Source organism: Oncorhynchus kisutch, linkage group LG30, assembly GCF_002021735.2.
Source record: "Oncorhynchus kisutch isolate 150728-3 linkage group LG30, Okis_V2, whole genome shotgun sequence".
Classification (NCBI taxonomy): Eukaryota; Metazoa; Chordata; class Actinopteri; order Salmoniformes; family Salmonidae; genus Oncorhynchus; species Oncorhynchus kisutch.
This window is the reverse complement of record NC_034203.2, coordinates 26,437,284-26,457,421: the sequence shown is the minus strand read 5'-3', so window position 1 is coordinate 26,457,421 and position 20,138 is coordinate 26,437,284. Positions and strand designations below refer to the sequence as shown.

The 20,138-nt window shown below is 42.8% G+C and overlaps 1 protein-coding gene across 1 annotated transcript; it reads left to right on the top strand.

The window, feature by feature from the left end:
• Nucleotides 1–218: 218 nt before the first annotated feature.
• On the top strand, nucleotides 219–20,059 carry mep1bb (meprin A subunit beta b). The gene is made up of 14 exons (XM_031809905.1): nucleotides 219–368; nucleotides 619–637; nucleotides 735–785; nucleotides 895–938; nucleotides 1,176–1,254; nucleotides 4,544–4,661; nucleotides 6,283–6,461; nucleotides 7,807–8,025; nucleotides 8,983–9,135; nucleotides 9,402–9,617; nucleotides 11,098–11,565; nucleotides 11,921–12,112; nucleotides 18,745–18,904; nucleotides 19,295–20,059. The coding sequence occupies exons 1-14, from the start codon at nucleotides 297–299 to the stop codon at nucleotides 19,518–19,520; spliced, it is 2,196 nt and encodes a 731-aa protein (XP_031665765.1). The 5' UTR covers nucleotides 219–296; the 3' UTR covers nucleotides 19,521–20,059.
• The last annotated feature ends 79 nt before the right edge of the window (nucleotides 20,060–20,138 follow it).

Below are 20,138 nucleotides of genomic sequence, written 5' to 3'. Positions count from 1 at the left end.
TGATAATCTTGATCAAGGGGGACAATCATTCAAGGGGGACACACACTGTACATGTGTGTATGTAGAGGTGTGTGTTTATGTGTGTGTGACAAGGTGTGTGGACAAGTCATCTGAGTCGACTGTAGGTGAATTATGACACTTTGTTTCTTGCTCTGTCAATTATTGATCTTGCCATCACATGTACTTTTATCTGGTCCATCGGACTAGCTTAGCACCTTTTACAAGTCTGTCTGAGAGGCCAAGGCTACTAATTCTTAGTGTTCCATACTAAGGGATTCTTTGACTAGGGAGTAAACATGGGGAGGAGAACTACATATTTAGTGATCCTCCATATTTCATTGATCTTATGTGAAAATGTCTTATCTCTGGTAAGGTTATGTTGCATTTATCTGTTTATTTATATATTGGTGAAAATGAAATACATGCCTCAAAGAAACATCAATATAGCTTTAGTACTGGTATTGAATGGTTTTCTTTGTTATTGAGATACTGTAATATGATTTATGTTGACCTAATTTGCATTTTCAATTAAAATTAGTATAATGCATCATTTGCATTGTTACAATGGTCACTCACTTTCTCTAAACAATGGTACGTTTTCCCTCTGTTGCTTGTCAGCCTACACCAAGAGTTTTAGGTAAGTGGATTTTCTTATTTTCTTTTCAATATTTCAAATAGAATGTCACCTATTCAAAGCTGTCATTTACTGTATGTCCTTTACATTTATTCTACAGAATATGATGTGGATGGTGGAAGGGACATGGACATCTTTGATATCAATGAAGGTTTGTCAGTTAGGATGTTACTTAATCTTGTTTCTAATAACTCAATGGGAGTTTCGTAGCAATGTGCTGTGTGTGTGTGTGTGTGTGTGTGTGTGCTTGGTCCTAACAGAGGCTGGGTTAAACCTGGTGGAGGGGGATATTGAGCTTGATGAGGTGAGTTAATAAGTACTTATGCTGGTCTTCACTTTAACAATGACATGTTATATCAAGCATAGAAATAGAAAGACAAGAATGGGGAAGTTCCATTGATTGCAGACCACAGCAATTTAACTGCACCCTCATGAGCTTGGGCAATTATATTTCTATGATATCAGCTTACTGCCCAGGCATAACAGAACTAAATGATTTATTATTTCTTTTTTTGTCAAATGTAATCTACGGCTGACTCAGAAACAAGGCCGGAATTCTATAATAGGGGATCAATACAGATGGCCAAAGACTGTTCCCTACTACTTTGAGGATGACTTGGGTAAGACAATATATGTAGATACAATATAATACATACAGTGCATTCGGAAAGTATTCAGACCCCTTGACGTTACAACCTTATTCTAAAATGAATTAATTAATAGATTAAATTACTTATTTTCCTCATCAATCTACACACAATAACCCATAATGACAAAGCGAAAACATTTTTTGCAAATGTATAAAAACTTACCATATTTACATAAGTATTCAGACCCTTTGCTACGAGACACGATATTGAGCTCAGGTGCATCCTGTTTCCATTGATCATCCTTGAGATGTTTCTACAACTTGATTGGAGTCCACCTGTGGTAAATTCAAATGATTGGACATGATTTGGAAAGACACACACCTGTCTATATAAGGTCCCACTGTTGACAGTGAAAGTCAGAGCAAAAACCAAGCCATGAGGTCAAAGGAATTGTCCGTAGAGTGCCGAGACAGGATTGTTTCGAGGCACAAGGGTACCAACATTTTTTCGCAGCATTGAAGTTCCCCAAGAGCACAGTGGCATCCATCATTCTTAAATGATAGAAGTTTGGAACCACCAAGAACTCTTCCTAGAGCTGGCTGCCCCGCCAAACTGAGCAATCGGGGGAGAAGGGCCTTGGTCAGGGAGGTGACCAAGAACCCGATGGTCACTCTGACAGAGCTCCAGAGTTCCTCTGTGGAGTTGGGAGAACCTTCCAGATGAACAACAAACTCTGCAGCACTCCACTCCAGGCCTTTATGGTAGAGTGGCCAGACGGAAGCCTCTCCTCACTAAAAGGTACATGACAGCCTGCTTGGAGTTTGCCAAAAGGCACCTAAAGGACTCTCAGACCATGAAAAACAAGATTCTCTGGTCTGATGAAACCAAGATTGAACTCTTTGCCCTGAATGCCAAGTGTCACGTTTGGAGGAAATCTGGCACCATCCCTACGGTGAAGCATGGTGGTGGTAGCATTATGCTGTGGGGATGTTTGTCAGCGGCAGGGACTGGGAGACTAGTCAGTATCAAGCGAAAGATGAAATAAGCAAAATACAGAGAGATCCTTGATGAAAACCTTCTCCAGAGTACTCAGGACTTCAGACTGGGGCGAAGGTTCACCTTCCAACAGGACAACAACCCTAAGCACACAGTCAAGACAATGCAGGAGTGGCTTCGGAACAAGTCTCTGTATGTCCTTGAGTGGCCCAGCCAGAGCCTGGACTTGAACCCGATCTAACATCTCTGGAGAGACCTGAAAATAGCTGTGTAGTGACGCTCTCCATCCAACCTGACAGAGCTTGAGAGGATCTGCAAAGAAGAATGGGAGAAACTCCCCAAATACAGGTGTGCCAAGCTTGTAGCATCATACCCAAGGAGACTCAAGGCTGTAATCACTGCTAAAGGTGTTTTAACCAAGTACTGAGTAAAAGGTCTGAATACTTATGTAAATGTGACATTTCAGATTTACATTTGTAATATATTTGCAATTTAAAAAAAAGAAAGAACTGTTCTTGCTTTGTCATTATGGGTTATTGTGTGTAGCTTGATGGCTGTAACGTATGGGTCTGAATACTTTCCGAATGCACTGTACATCTACACTGAACAAAAATATAAACACATCATTTAAAGTGTTTCTTCCATGTTTCATGAGCTGAAATAAAAGATCCCAGAAATGTTGCATAAAAAGCTTATTTCTCTCAAGTTTTGTGCACAAATGTTTAAATCAAATCAAATGTATTTATATAGCCCTTCGTACATCGGCTGATATCTCAAAGTGCTGTACAGAAACCCAGCCCGGCTAGGAAAAACTCCCTAGAAAGGCCAAAACCTAGGAAGAAACCTAGATAGGAACCAGGCTATGAGGGGTGGCCAGTCCTCTTCTGGCTGTGCCGGGTGGAGATTATAACAGAACATGGCCAAGATGTTCAAATGTTCATAAATGACCAGCATGGTCAAATAATAATAATCACAGTGGTTGTCGAGGGTGCAGCAAGTCAGCACCTCAGGAGTAAATGTCAGTTGGCTTCTCATAGCCGATCATTAAGAGTATCTCTACCACTCCTACTGTCTCTAGAGAGTTGAAAACAGCAGGTCTGGGACAGGTAGCACGTTCGGTGAGCACATCCCTGTTAGTGAGCATTTCTCCTTTGCCAAGATAATCTATACACCTGACAGGTGTGGCATATCAAGAAGCTGATTAAACAGCCTGATCATCACACAAGTGCACCTCGTGCTGGAGACAACAAAAGGTCACTCTAAAATGTGCTGTTTTATCCTATATGGCAATGCCACAGATTACTCAAATTTTGAGGGAGCGTGCAATTGGCATGCTGACTGTAGGAATGTCCACCAGAGCTGTTGCCAGAGAATTCAATTTTCATTTCTTTACCATAAGCCGCCTCCAACGTTGTTTTGGAGAACTTGGCAGTACGCCCAACCAGCCTCACAACCACAGACCACTTGTATGGCGTTGTGTGGGCGAGCGGTTTGCTGATGTCAATGTTGTGAACAGAGTGTCCCATGGTGGTGGGGTTAAGATATAGGCAGTTATTAGCTACAGACAACAAACACAATTACATTTTATCAATGGTAATATGTATGCACAGAGATTCCGTGATTAGATCCTGAGGGGTAATTGTTATGCCATTCATCCGCCGCAATCGTGTTTCAGCATGATAATGCACGGCTCCATGTTGCAAGGATCTGTACACAACTCCTGGAAGCTGAAAATGTCCTAGTTCTTCCATGGCCTGCGTACTCACTAGACATGTCACTCATTGAGCACGATGCTCTGGATCGATGTGTACTACAGCATGTCCCAGTTCCCGCAACTTTGCACAGCTATTGAAGAGGAGTGGGACAACATTCCACAGGACACAGTAAACAGCCTGATCAACTCTATGCGAAGGAGATGTGTTGCGCTGCATGAGGTAAATGGTGATACATGCACCAGATACTGACTGGTTCTGATCCACACCCCTACCGTTTTAAAGGTATCTATGACCAACAGATGCATATCTGTCTTCTCAGTCATGTGAAATCCATAGATTAGTAAATGTTTTCAATTGATTTCTTTATATGAACTGTGACTCAGTAGTCTTTGAGATTGCTGTGTTTATATTTTTGCTTAGTATAATACACATTCACTTTCTGAGACATGTTTTTGGTTCTAAAGGTTGACTATTTAAGAGGGGCAATACATGAATTTACGCAATGATACTATTTTATGGTCCATTGCTCGAAATAGGTCATGTGGCGTAGTCTTCAATTGAATGTGTAATTTCATGGTTACAAGACATATCTTCTATTCACAACACAGAGATCAATGCAAAAGGTGTTATCCTGAAGGCCTTTGAACAGTACCGGCTGAAGACCTGTATCGACTTCAACCCTTGGGAGGGAGAGCAGAACTACATTTCCATTTTCAAAGGAAGCGGGTACTGTAAGCAGTTATGGACTGCTCTGTTTTTATGTTGATTTATAATGTTTCTACATTGTGCTTTCAAGATACTGAACATACATGACTGCATAAAATGTATATACAGTACTAGTCAAAAGCATTCCAAGTGAAGCTGGTTGAGAGAATGCCAAGAGTGTGCAAAGCTGTCATCAAGGCAAAGGGTGGCTACTTTGAAGAATCTCAAATATAAAATATATTTTGAATTGTTTAACACATTTTTGGTTACTACATGATTCCATATGTGTTATTTCATAGTTTTGATGTCTTCACTATTATTCTACAATGTAGAAAATATTTAAAATAAAGAAGACCCATGAATGAGTAGGTGTGTCCAAACTTTTGACAGGTACTGTATGTTTGGGGTTATTGTCTCACTAGGAGATCCACTCCTGGTAGTACACTACCATTCAAAAGTTTGGGGTCACTTAGAAATGTCCTTGTTTTTTAAAGAAATGCATATTTTTTGTCCATTGAAATAACATACATTTGATCAGAAATACAGTGTAGACATTGTTAATGTTGTAAATGACTATGACTGAGAAACAGACGCCTCACAAGTCCTCAACTAGCAGCTTCATTAAATAGTACCTGCAAAACGTCACTCTCAACGTCAACAGTGAAGACGCGACTCCGGGATGCTGGCCTTCTACTCCGGGATGCTGTCTGTGTTCTTTTGCCCATTAATCTTTTATTTTTATTGGCCAGTCTGAGAGATGGCTTTTTCTTTGAAACTCTGCCTAGAAGGCCAGCATCCCGGAGTTGCCTCTTCACTGTTGACGTTGAGACTGTTTTTTTGCGGGAACTATTTAAAGAAGCTGCCAGTTGAGGACTTGTGAGGCGTCTGTTTCTCAAACTAGACGCCCTAATGTACTTGTCCTCTTGCTCAGTTGTGCACCGGGGCCTCCCACTCCTCGTTCCATTCTGGTTAGAGCCAGTGCTGTTCTGTGAAGGGAGTAGTACACAGCGTTGTACGAGATTTTCAGTTTCTTGGAAATTTCTCGCATGGAATAGCCTTAATTTCTCAGAACAAGAATAGACTGATGAGTTTCAGAAGAAAGGGCTTTGTTTCTGGCCAGTTTGCGCCTGTAGTCGAACCCACAACTGCTGATGCTCCAGATACTCAACTAGAATAAAGAAGGCCAGTTCAATTGCTTCTTTAATCAGAACAATAGTTTTCAGCTTTGCTAACATAATTGCAAAAGGGTTTTCTAATGATCAATTAGCCTTTTAAAATTATAAACTTAGATTAGCTAACACAATGTGCCATTGGAACACAGGAGTGATGGTTGCTGCTAATGGGCCTCTGTATGCCTATATACATATTCCATGAAAAATCTTTAGTTTCCAGCCACAATGGTCATTTACAACATTAACAATATCTACACTGTATTTCTGATCAATTTTATGTTATTTTAATGGACATAAAAAAAGTATATTTTTTTCCAGAACAAGGACATTTCTAAGTGATCCCAAACGGTAGAGTATATATTTTATTTTGGAAGGATGTGCCCATGGAAAAAAAGGTTAGGCTGTAGTATAGCCTTTGAGTTTGTATTATATTAACGCTCAACACTGTTTTCTGGTTGTCTCTCTTTCAGTTGTTTCTCATCTGTGGGTAACCAACATGTGGGGAAACAGAGGTTGTCCATCGGGACCAATTGTGACCGCATTGCGACCATCGAACACGAATTCCTCCATGCACTGGGTTTCTGGCATGAGCAGTCACGGTCGGACCGCGATGACTACGTCACCATCCTGTGGGACCACATCTCTGAGGGTACTGAACCTCTAAACCTATGGTAACCCTAACCATAATGCTTACCCCTAACCCTCTGACCCCAAAATGTAGGGGTTAGGGTTATGGCTAAGGTTAGGGTTGTACCAGGTAAGAGCTGGCAAATACACAAGCAGCTCCCGGCATTATACCTAAAGCAGACATTGCCATTGGCTGCACGGAGTCGCATTAAGAGAGCCATGCAGCCTTGATTACAAGTCCGACTGTAATGTGAGATGTAATCTACACCTTGATTGTTTAGTTAACTGTTTTTCAATTTGAATGTCATTTTTTCTTTCTCGTTCTGATCTTCTGACGCGAGTGGGACGAGTGTAGCTTGGTGACAATAACCACACGGAAGCAGAAGCTCTAATTTGACAGCTCTAACACAGTTACACCAGCTAAACAAGTGTCGGATATCGCCGATTAACGCTTGATCTGATTGAAAATAGGCTATTTCCACTGGGTAAAAATGGGTTTAATCAACATTGTTTCCACGTCATAATGTTGAATCAACGTGGAAAACTGATTGAATTTGTAAAAAGTCATCAACATAAATAGATTTTTTTTACTCAACTTTGAACCTAAATCCAATGACATGGTGATTTCACGTCAGTTGAAAATTCAACCAAATGTAAATCAAAACTAGAAGTTGAGCTGAGGTCTGTTCCCAGTGGGGTGTTTCTTACTGTGCATGCCTGCATGTATTTGTCATCAGAAACATGGTGATTGGATTTCTCTGAATAATTTATCATCTGGACAAACAGTAATCTGTTTTCTTCCCACAAGCATATTACAATATGTCAACATGACAACATAAAGTCAGATTAGTGTTAGCCTGACCAAACAGGCCCACCCACAATGTACACTACTTGTTCATTAATCTTGACCTTTCCCAAGAGCTATAAGCTATGTGATCAGGACAAACAAATGCCTTCTTGCGCTGATCGACTGCCTAATTCTCTCAGACAAACAGGCAAAGGGCACCATATAAGCATCAACGGAAATTTAAAGTGAAATTTGAGATTAGTGCATGGTCTAAGTCATTAATATCAAGTCATTCATTTTGTGTAATTGAAGGTGAAAGAGCAGTGACATGATTCTTAAGATTCCAGTCAGCATCTTGTCATCCACATGAAGCCCTAACCCTACAGATCTGCCATTGGAGACGTTGTTTGTCTCGCTAACATTTTGGGGTTGAAGGCTTATTACAGTACATGTCAATTCAGGAGATGAATTGAAATTCCAAGGCTAGATTTGAAGAAGTGAGTAAACTGGCTGATTTGACCTTTCCAACCCAACTGAACTCTCCCTCTCCCCCTCCCTCCCTCAATCAATCAATCTCCAGGTAAGGAACACAACTTCAACACGTACAATGACACCATGTCCAGTTCTCTGGGTGTCCCCTACGACTACGGTTCCATGATGCACTACAGTAAGACTGCGTTCAGGAACGGTACCGAGCCCACAATCGTCACCAAGATCCCCGCCTTCGCTGATGTCATCGGTCAGCGCATGGAGTTCAGTGATAATGACCTGCTCAAGCTACGGCGCCTCTACAACTGCAGTAAGACACAGGCACATTAGGCTCTACAACTGCAGTAAAACTCAGTCACTTTAGGCCTCTACAACTGCAGTAAGACACAGGCACATTAGGCTCTACAACTGCAGTAAAACTCAGTCACTTTAGGCCTCTACAACTGCATTATGACTCAGACACTTTAGGCCTCTACAACTGCAGTAAGGCTCAGTCACTTTAGGCCTCTACAACTGCAGTAAGGCTCAGTCACTTTAGGCCTCTACAACTGCAGTAAGGCTCAGTCACTTTAGGCCTCTACAACTGCAGTAAGGCTCAGTCACTTTAGGCCTCTACAACTACATTATGACTCAGACACTTTAGGCTTCTACAACTGCAGTAAGGCTCAGTCACTTTAGGCCTCTACAACTGCAGTAAGGCTCAGTCACTTTAGGCCTCTACAACTGCAGTAAGGCTCAGCCACTTTAGGCCTCTACAGCTGCTGTAAGGCTCAGTCACTTTAGGCCTCTACAACTGTCGTAAGGCATAGGAACATTGGGCTGTATAACTGCAGTAAGACTCAGGCCATGTTCAAGAGCATCAGTCTGCTCAGTCAGTGATCAACGACTGTCTGAACAGACTGACTGATCTACCAACTAAGTAGTAAGACATACTCACATAGACCTGCTGATCTACTGATTTATTTGATGGAGACTGTAATTTAGTCAAACCCACAGTGCAGGAGACTTCCTTTGCTGGAATGTCACATTTCTGCTATAAAACTTGAATTACAGTGATTAGTTAGGTGATATGTTCAAAGCGAAACTCAGGATCTTTCTGCAGTGTATATTTGATTGAGAACCCTAGTGGATTATCAAACGTGGTTGGGTACATGGTACTGCATAGGTACATGGTAAACCTAGATAAAAAATGTTTACAGCAGGTCAAAGTTTTCCTATAATTGCTGTTCAGCTGATGGCGATTGCATATACGTGTCCTTTGATCCAGCACGCTCCTCCACTTTCCTGGACACCTGCGACTTTGAGAGGGAGAACATCTGTGGTATGATCCAGGGGCCGGGGGACCAGGCAGAATGGACAAGGGTGACCCAGGCGCCTGGCGGGCCCAACACGGACTACTCCAACATGGGCAAATGCACTGGTGAGCACCCCCTCAGTACACACCAACCACAAAACAACACTATCAACCTCCCATCCTCAGTCCCTGACAGAGCAGATCACTATCAGCTCTCTTCTTATCTTACAGTCCAAAGGGTGACCAAAGGTCCAGTTACAAATAACACCTAGTGTTTTCCCTGACTGTTACCTGGTTAGTAAAACTCTGAGCCCTAGTTATAGGCTAAAGTTATAGGCTGACCCTACTTAACAATCCAATGGAAAATGTATACTGATGTCCATTGTTCACAGGCTCAGGCTACTTCATGCACTTGAGCACTGCCACAGGCAAACCAGCAGACACAGCCAGGCTGGAGAGCAGACTGCTCTACCCCAAGAGAAGCTACCAGTGCCTGCAGTTCTTCCTCTACAATGGTGGTGGCGCCAACGATCAGCTGGTGATCCTTGTCCGAGAGTACGATGAAGCCCACCCCAACGGAACCCTGCGTGTTATTCAGCCCATAGTTGGTAACATCTCTAACATATTATCTCTAACATCTCTAACATATTGTCTCTAACATCTCTAACATATTGTCTCTAACATCTCTAACATATTGTCTCTAACATCTCTAACATATTGTCTCTAACATAGCTAACATCTCTAACATAGCTAACATCTCTAACATAGCTAACATCTCTAACATATTGTCTCTAACATAGCTAACATCTCTAACATATTGTCTCTAACATCTCTAACATATTGTCTCTAACATCTCTAACATATTGTCTCTAACATAGCTAACATCTCTAACATATTGTCTCTAACATCTCTAACATATTGTCTCTAACATCTCTAACATATTGTCTCTAACATAGCTAACATCTCTAACATAGCTAACATCTCTAACATAGCTAACATCTCTAACATATTGTCTCTAACATAGCTAACATCTCTAACATATTGTCTCTAACATCTCTAACATATTGTCTCTAACATCTCTAACATATTGTCTCTAACATAGCTAACATCTCTAACATATGGTCTCTAACATAGCTAACATCTCTAACATATGGTCTCTAACATAGCTAACATCTCTAACATATTGTCTCTAACATAGCTAACATCTCTAACATATTGTCTCTAACATAGCTAACATCTCTAACATATGGTCTCTAACATAGTTAACATCTCTAACATATTGTCTCTAACATAGCTAACATCTCTAACATATTGTCTCTAACATAGTTAACATCTCTAACATATTGTATCTAACATAGCTAACATCTCTAACATATTGTCTCTAACATAGCTAACATCTCTAACATATTGTCTCTAACATAGCTAACATCTCTAACATAGCTAACATCTCTAACATATTGTCTCTAACATAGCTAACATCTCTAACATATGGTCTCTAACATAGATAACATCTCTAACATATTGTCTCTAACATCTCTAACATATTGTCTCTAACATAGCTAACATCTCTAACATATTGTCTCTAACATCTCTAACATATTGTCTCTAACATCTCTAACATATGGTCTCTAACATAGCTAACATCTCTAACATATGGTCTCTAACATAGCTAACATCTCTAACATATTGTCTCTAACATATGGTCTCTAACATAGCTAACATCTCTAACATATGGTCTCTAACATAGCTAACATCTCTAACATATTGTCTCTAACATCTCTAACATATTGTCTCTAACATCTCTAACATATTGTCTCTAACATAGCTAACATCTCTAACATATTGTCTCTAACATCTCTAACATATTGTCTCTAACATAGCTAACATCTCTAACATATGGTCTCTAACATAGCTAACATCTGTTACATCAACCTATAGACATTCAAATAATCTGTTATTAGTTTACACCCATCATATTGGTTTTTCTTAACCTGTATAATGCGTATAACATATGATATACTGTAAATTCTACACAACAATATTTTCTGTACTGTATTTATAAACTTAATGGTTTCCTCTTTCTCCCAGCACCACCTCAAGACCTATGGCAACTGCACCATGTGAGCCTGAACGTGGTCAAGAAGTTCCGGGTGGTGTTCGAGGGCATCAAGGGCGACGCCCCCTCCACAGGTGGTCTCTCCCTGGACGACATCAACCTCTCTGAGACTACCTGCCCCGACCACGTGTGGCGGGTGAAGAACTTCAGCTACATCATGGAGACCACTCCTAACGACAAACCCATCTACAGCCCCCCGTTCAAGTCCAGAGAGGGCTACACCTTCCAGATGGGGCTCTACCCCAGTGGGAAGGAGGGCTACGCGGGGGAGCTTTCTGCCTACGCCCACCTGGTGACCATGACCGGTGACACAGAGGTGCGGAAGTGGCCGTGTCCGTGGAAACAGATGACCATGATGCTGTTCGATCAGAACCCAGACATCATGAGGCGTATGAACAACCAGCGTAGTGTCACCACCGATCCTACTAAGAAACTCAGTGGTCAGTCCAGGTCCAGTATTCATTAAGCATCTTAGACTGGGAGTGTTGATCTAGGATCAGGTTCCCTCTCTCCATGTAATATTTTTCATTATTATCTGAAAGGCTAAACTGATCCTAGGTCAGTGCTCTTCTGAAATGCCTAATTAATATAGACCAAGACAAGTGCAGAATGATTTGAAACCCAGGGATTTACTTTAACATATGGAGTTAAATTCCATTTTCAAATTAATGGAATTACCATTTTTTTCTGAGATGTTCCACCTGGTTTTGCATTGACTCAAAGTAGTAGTCTTCTTATTTCATAGATTAAGTCATGTAGAGTATATTGAGAAAGATCTGTGTTTTTACCTTTCAGAGACTTCAGAGACTTCAGAGCTGTTCTTCTGGGATGACCCTCGTAAGGTGGGCGTTGAAGTGTCAGCGGCGGACGGGACCAAATATTTTCGTGGGCCGGGTGCCGGGACAACCGCGTACCTCACCCATGGCAGGGCCAAGAGCAGGGACTTCATCAAGGGGGGAGACGCCATCTTCCTGCTTACCATGGAGGGTAAGAAGTTCTGAAACGTTACCCTGGTCCCAGATTTGTTCGTGCTGTATTGCCAACTCCTATGGTCAGCCATGACAAAAGTTAGCCTGGTTCCAGATCTGTTCATGCTGTATTGCCAACTCCTATGGTCAGTCCTGACAAAAGTTAGCCTGGTTCCAGATCTGTTCGTGCTGTATTGCCAACTCCTATGGTCAGCCATGACAAAAGTTAGCCTGGTTCCAGATCTGTTCATGCTGTATTGCCAACTCCTATGGTCAGTCCTGACAAAAGTTAGCCTGGTTCCAGATCTGTTTGGTCATTGTCAGTGGTGTAAGTAAAAATACTTGAAAGTAATACTTAAATATTTTTGGTACAACTTTTACTTTTACTTCACTACATTCCTAAAGACAGTTATGTACTTTTTACACTTTTTACCCACTTAGCTTGAAGCTAGCCCGGCCTGCGCTACCACCGTAGCATACTCCTGAGCTACAATACCCGGGCCCACGACCGGTCTATCGATGTCACCGCATGAAGAGGAATAAACAGACTCACCCCATCGCGACGTCCCCCAAAGGCTAACTCTCTAGCCCTCGCTATCTCCCTGCTTGCTAATTCGGCCTGCTAACTGCTAGCTTGTCCAGCTCCGGTCCGCTAACTGCTACCTTGTCTAGCCCGGGCCTACAAACTGTTAGCTTGTTAGCACAGGCCTGCTAACCGCCTGAATCGCCGCGTCCCAAACGCCCACCGGACCCATATTTACTTTCTATCTCTTTTGACTTTTAATTTGTTTATACCTTCCGGAAACCTGCCTCACCCAATGTGATACGGAATCGCAATTATTTTTCATTTATTTTTAGAACACACTCAAGAACCTCCAGAAGCTAACCAGCTAACTAGCTACAAGCTATTTAGTCATTGTTCGTTTTTTTTTACCTGGATAACACTCGCCAGTCCAGCTTCCCTTCCCCATCCACCGCTGCCCCCTGGACACTGATCTCTTGGCTACATAGCTGATGCACGCTGGACTGTCCATAAATCACGGTACTCCATTCTGCTTGTTTGTTTTATCTGTTGGCCCCGTTGCCTAGTCTACGCCATTTTACCTGCTGTTGTTGTGCTAGCTGATTAGCTGTTGTCTCACCTACTGTTTTAGCTAGCTTTCCCAATTCAACACCTGTGATTACTGTATGCCTCGCTGTATGTCTCTCTCAAATGTCAATATGCCTTGTATACTGTTGTTCAGGTTAGTTATCATTGTTTTAGTTCACAATGGAGCCCCTAGTTCCACTCTTCATACCCCTGATAACTCCTTTGTCCCACCTCCCACACATGCGGTGACCTCACCCATTACTACCAGCATGTCCAGAGATACAACCTCTCTCATCATCACCCAGTGCCTGGGCTTACCTCTGCTGTACCCGCACCCCACCATACCCCTGTCTGCGCATTATGCCCTGAATATATTCTACCATGCCCAGAAACCTGCTCCTCTTATTCTCTGTCCCCAACGCTCTAGGCGACCAGTTTTGATAGCCTTTAGCCGCACCCTCATACTACTCCTTCTCTGTTCCGCGGGTGATGTGGAGGTAAACCCAGGCCCTGCATGTCCCCAGGCACCCTCATTTGTTGACTTCTGTGTTCGAAAAAGCCTTGGTTTCATGCATGTCAACATCAGAAGCCTCCTCCCTAAGTTTGTCTTACTCACTGCTTTAGCACACTCTGCTAACCCTGATGTCCTTGCTGTGTCTGAATCCTGGCTCAGGAAGGCCACCAAAAATTCAGAGATTTCCATACCCAACTATAACATCTTCCGTCAAGATAGAACTGCCAAAGGGGGAGGAGTTGCAGTTTACTGCAGAGATGGCCTGCAAAGTAATGTCATACTTTCCAGGTCCATACCCAAACAGTTCGAACTACTAATTTTGAAAATTACTCTCTCCAGAAATAAGTCTCTCACGGTTGCCGCCTGCTACCGACCCCCCTCAGCTCCCAGCTGTGCCCTGGACACCATTTGTGAATTGATCGCCCCCCATCTAGCTTCAGAGTTTGTTCTGTTAGGTGACCTAAACTGGGATATGCTTAACACCCCGCCAGTCCTACAATCTAAGCTAGATGCCCTCAATCTCACACAAATCATCAAGGAACCCACCAGGTACAACCCTAACTCTGTAAACAAGGGCACCCTCATAGACGTCATCCTGACCAACTGGCCCTCCAAATACACCTCCGCTGTCTTCAACCAGGATCTCAGCGATCACTGCCTCATTGCCTGTATCCGCTACGGAGCCGCAGTCAAACGACCACCCCTCATCACTGTCAAACGCTCCCTAAAACACTTCTGTGAGCAGGCCTTTCTAATCGACCTGGCCCGGGTATCCTGGAAGGACATTGACCTCATCCCGTCAGTTGAGGATGCCTGGTCATTCTTTAAAAGTAACTTCCTCACCATTTTAGATAAGCATGCTCCGTTCAAAAAATGCAGAACTAAGAACAGATACAGCCCTTGGTTCACCCCAGACCTGACTGCCCTCGACCAGCACAAAAACATCCTGTGGCGGACTGCAATAGCATCGAATAGTCCCCGTGATATGCAACTGTTCAGGGAAGTCCGGAACCAATACACGCAGTCAGTCAGGAAAGCTAAGGCCAGCTTCTTCAGGCAGAAGTTTGCATCCTGTAGCTCCAACTCCAAAAAGTTCTGGGACACTGTGAAGTCCATGGAGAACAAGAGCACCTCCTCCCAGCTGCCCACTGCACTGAGGCTAGGTAACACGGTCACCACTGATAAATCCATGATTATCGAAAACTTCAATAAGCATTTCTCAACGGCTGGCCATGCCTTCCGCCTGGCTACTTCAACCTCGGCCAACAGCTCCGCCCCCCCCGCAGCTCCTCGCCCAAGCCTCTCCAGGTTCTCCTTTACCCAAATCCAGATAGCAGATGTTCTGAAAGAGCTGCAAAACCTGGACCCGTACAAATCAGCTGGGCTTGACAATCTGGACCCTCTATTTCTGAAACTATCTGCCACCATTGTCGCAACCCCTATTACCAGCCTGTTCAACCTCTCTTTCATCTCGTCTGAGATCCCCAAGGATTGGAAAGCTGCCGCAGTCATCCCCCTCTTCAAAGGGGGAGACACCCTGGACCCAAACTGTTACAGACCTATATCCATCCTGCCCTGCCTATCTAAGGTCTTCGAAAGCCAAGTCAACAAACAGGTCACTGACCATCTCGAATCCCACCGTACCTTCTCCGCTGTGCAATCTGGTTTCCGAGCCGGTCATGGGTGCACCTCAGCCACACTCAAGGTACTAAACGACATCATAACCGCCATCGATAAAAGACAGTACTGTGCAGCCGTCTTCATCGACCTCGCCAAGGCTTTCGACTCTGTCAATCACCATATTCTTATCGGCAGACTCAGTAGCCTCGGTTTTTCGGATGACTGCCTTGCCTGGTTCACCAATTACTTTGCAGACAGAGTTCAGTGTGTCAAATCGGAGGGCATGCTGTCCGGTCCTCTGGCAGTCTCTATGGGGGTGCCACAGGGTTCAATTCTCGGGCCGACTCTTTTCTCTGTGTATATCAATGATGTTGCTCTTGCTGCGGGCGATTCCCTGATCCACCTCTACGCAGACGACACCATTCTATATACTTTCGGCCCGTCTTTGGACACTGTGCTATCTAACCTCCAAACAAGCTTCAATGCCATACAACACTCCTTCCGTGGCCTCCAACTGCTCTTAAACGCTAGTAAAACCAAATGCATGCTTTTCAACCGGTCGCTGCCTGCACCTGCATGCCCGACTAGCATCACCACCCTGGATGGTTCCGACCTAGAATATGTGGACGTCTATAAGTACCTAGGTGTCTGGCTAGACTGCAAACTCTCCTTCCAGACTCATATCAAACATCTCCAATCGAAAATCAAATCAAGAGTCGGCTTTCTATTCCGCAACAAAGCCTCCTTCACTCAAGCCGCCAAGCTTACCCTAGTAAAACTGACTATCCTACCGATCCTCGACTTCGGCGATGTCATCTACAAAATGGCTTCCAACACTCTACTCAGCAAACTGGATGCAGTCTATCACAGTGCCATCCGTTTTGTCACTAAAGCACCTTATACTACCCACCACTGCGACTTGTATGCTCTAGTCGGCTGGCCCTCGCTACATATTCGTCGCCAGACCCACTGGCTCCAGGTCATCTACAAGTCTATGCTAGGTAAAGCTCCGCCTTATCTCAGCTCACTGGTCACGATGGCAACACCCATCCGTAGCACGCGCTCCAGCAGGTGTATCTCACTGATCATCCCTAAAGCCAACACCTCATTTGGCCGCCTTTCGTTCCAGTACTCTGCTGCCTGTGACTGGAACGAATTGCAAAAATCGCTGAAGTTGGAGACTTTTATCTCCCTCACCAACTTCAAACATCAGCTATCTGAGCAGCTAACCGATCGCTGCAGCTGTACATAGTCTATTGGTAAATAGCCCACCCTTTTCACCTACCTCATCCCCGTACTGTTTCTATTTATTTACTTTTCTGCTCTTCTGCACACCAATATCTCTACCTGTACATGACCATCTGATCTTTTATCACTCCAGTGTTAATCTGCAAAATTGTAATTATTTGCCTACCTCCTCATGCCTTTTGCACACATTGTATATAGACCCCCCCTTCGTTTTCTACTGTGTTATTGACTTGTTAATTGTTTACTCCATGTGTAACTCTTTGTTGTATGCTCACACTGCTATGCTTTATCTTGGCCAGGTCGCAGTTGCAAATGAGAACTTGTTCTCAACTAGCCTACCTGGTTAAATAAAGGTGAAATAAAAAATAAAAAAATAAAAATAAAACACCATACATTTTCCCTGACACCCAAAAGTACTCGTTACATTGTGAATGATTAACAGGATAGGAAAACTGTCTAATTGAAACACTTATCAAGAGAACATCCCTTCTGCCTCTGATCTGGTGGAGTCACTCAACACATCGTTTGTAAATGATGTCTGAGTGTTAGAGCATGACCCTGGCTATCCGTTTTTTTTTAAAACAAGGAAAATGATGCCGTCTGGTTTACGTTTATATAAGGAATTTTATATTATTTCTACTTTTACTTTTGATGCTTATGTATATTTTAGTAATTACATTTACTTTTGACACATAAATATATTTAAAACCAAGTACTTTTAGACTTTTACTTAAGTAGTATTTTACTGGGTGAATCACTTTTACTTGAGTCATTTTCTATTAAGGTATCTTTTACTTTTACTGTACTTTTTCCACCAATGGTCATTGCTGCGTTTGACACGATCACACAAACAGATCTGGGACCAGGCTACTGAAAATACCTTTTTATCAAAAACATGCCAAAAGCATTCTCTACATTCTCTGAAATCATGATACATTGTCTCCCTGTTTTGCATAATCATGTTCAAATATACTCATCTGTATGATCCCACCAGTGGAGGCTGCTGAGGGGAGAACAGCTCATAATAATGGCTGGAACGGAGCGGCATCAAACCATGTGTTTGATACAATTCCACTCATTCCTCTACAGCCATAACCACAAGCGTTTGCTCCCCAATTAAGATGCCACCAACCTCCTGTGGATCCACCATCATATCCCATTAAGGCCTAGATTCAATCAGATCAAGTTTTAACAAGAGCGCAAGTTGCCATTTCGGCGGTGTCAGAAGTGTTACTGCGCTAGAGCTGCTGCTCCTGTGGTCATTGTCACAAAGCCACACTTGTCCCACTCGGGTTAGAAGTTCTGCATAAGTTAGTGTAGGCTATATAGAAATAATGACACTCAAGTTGAAAATCATTAAACTAAATAAAGAGGATTTCTATCAGCCTAATCAAGGTTTAGATAACATCTCACATTCTATTGCAAACTTGTAAATAAGGCTGCATGGGATTTCTGTTAATGCGACTCTGTGCAGCCAATGGCAATGTCCACTTTAGGTATAATGCCAGGAGCCAGAGGTCCACAGCAGTTCCACCTCCGACACCACCAAAACAACCGCTATGCAGTGGCTCAGCCCTTACACTGCCTTGTTCATTATCATCACACTCATTCAAATAAAATCATGGGTTGTGGTTTTCCATCTATTTAAAGGTTGGCTTTGGGAAAAAATGCCAAAATAATGGTATGATGGTGGATCAATCCACCATCATACCAGGGAATTTAATGCTTAAACACTCAAATATATGAATAAGATATTTGGCTACAGAAGTGCCATTCTTACCAACCTCTACAGCTTCCATCCAAAAACAAATCCTTGTCAACACAATGACGTCAACACATACTGGAGGAGTTACTGGCTAGCTAACTAACTAGCTATGCTGGTCACAGTGCGCATGACCAGAATGACACATCGACAAACCACCAAAGGAACACTTTATTTCTGTTTGATAATTGAGAAAGGGGTGGAGTTGGATAGTTTTTCGTGGCCAAAGTCGACTGTGATGTCCACATCACGTGATTCATTACCAATTCACGCCCATTCGCCATTTCTATAATCAATCATGCTACCCAATCCCATCCCAGTGTCTGTAGGCCAACATTCATTTCTATGTTAGTACTATGTGTACTGTACCTCATTCTCATTACATACATGCCCCCTCCCCCCAATCTCTGTCTTCAGATGTGTCACATCTTACGGTGACCCAGCCCGTACCCTCCTCCACATTGCCACCAGTCACCACGGTTACCACCGCCATATTGCCACCTACTGACCCCTGCACTAAGGTCACATGTGGGAATGAGGGCGTCTGTGTGGTGGATGCTGGAAATGCTCTTTGCAGGTAAGGACACTTTATTATCAAGGCTTGTCACAATACAATGGTCTGAAATTCAATCATCCATACTGAATTCTCTTTCTCTCTTTCGCTCTGTTCTCTCTGCATTAATAACCACAGCTTGATTCTTTCCTTTTATTATCTTGCACCAGCTGTGCAGATACAAATTATTCCCTCCGTTTCCTCAGAATGCTCAGTCTTACCCTTTACACATACACACAGCCCAGCAGGCAAAACTGGTGGTATAATGACATCATTACAACCAGTGTTGCCTGTTTATTGACTCCCACTTTCTTCCCCTCTGTATATGTGAACCGTGTTAGAGCTATATTTCTCTCTCCCTATCCAGATGTGCAGTGGATAGATAGGTGACTCTCTCTCTCGGTCCCTCTCTAGGTGTGCAGTTGGTGACGACTGGTGGTACTACGGAGAGAGTTGTCAGTATCAGGGTTCCACCCAGGACACGATGACCACAGCGCTTATAGCCTCTTTCTCTGTGCTGGGTGGCATGTTGGTGGTGACTGCAGTCAGTGTGGTGTGTGTGAAGAGGAAAAACAAGAACAGCGGAGGTGGAGGAGACCGGGGCATCACCATGTCCAATGTCACCGTCACAGGAATGTAATGTTTTTCCCCCTGCCAGAACCAAAACTATTCAAGGCCAGCATTAAGTAGATGAAGTTAACTGCAAAAGCTACAACTCCTTCAAATATAAAATTACAAAAGATCTACTGGAAAATCCACTTAATGTCTCATCCCAATAATTATCTGCCTATCAGCCATGTAATTTGATCAGCCTGTTAATTTGACATGATTTGTAGTTTCTTTGTATGTAAATCTCCCAACTATTTTCTTGTGTTAAATTTGTATTTAAACACTTGAAAGGGGGACGTGCTCTACCTCTCCCGCACAGGTTATTTTCATTTACCTTAACATCCCATTTTTTTGTATTTGTGTGCAAATTAAAAAAGAATCATAAATATGCTATGAAGTGTATGTATTGTTCAGGGCATACGCTACATTAGTGTTGCGGTCATGTCATTTTCATATCAGACTCTTAATAGTTTTAAATTGAGATAATTATATCTGAAATGTTTATTTTTCTTTAGTTGCAGTCATGGAAGGGAAGGCATTAGGGGCATAAATATAAGTGGTTCTAGAGTTCGTCTGATTTTGAAATGAATGAGATGCTAATATAAACATTTGACAATATTGACCTCTTCTGGTCATAAGGTGCACATAC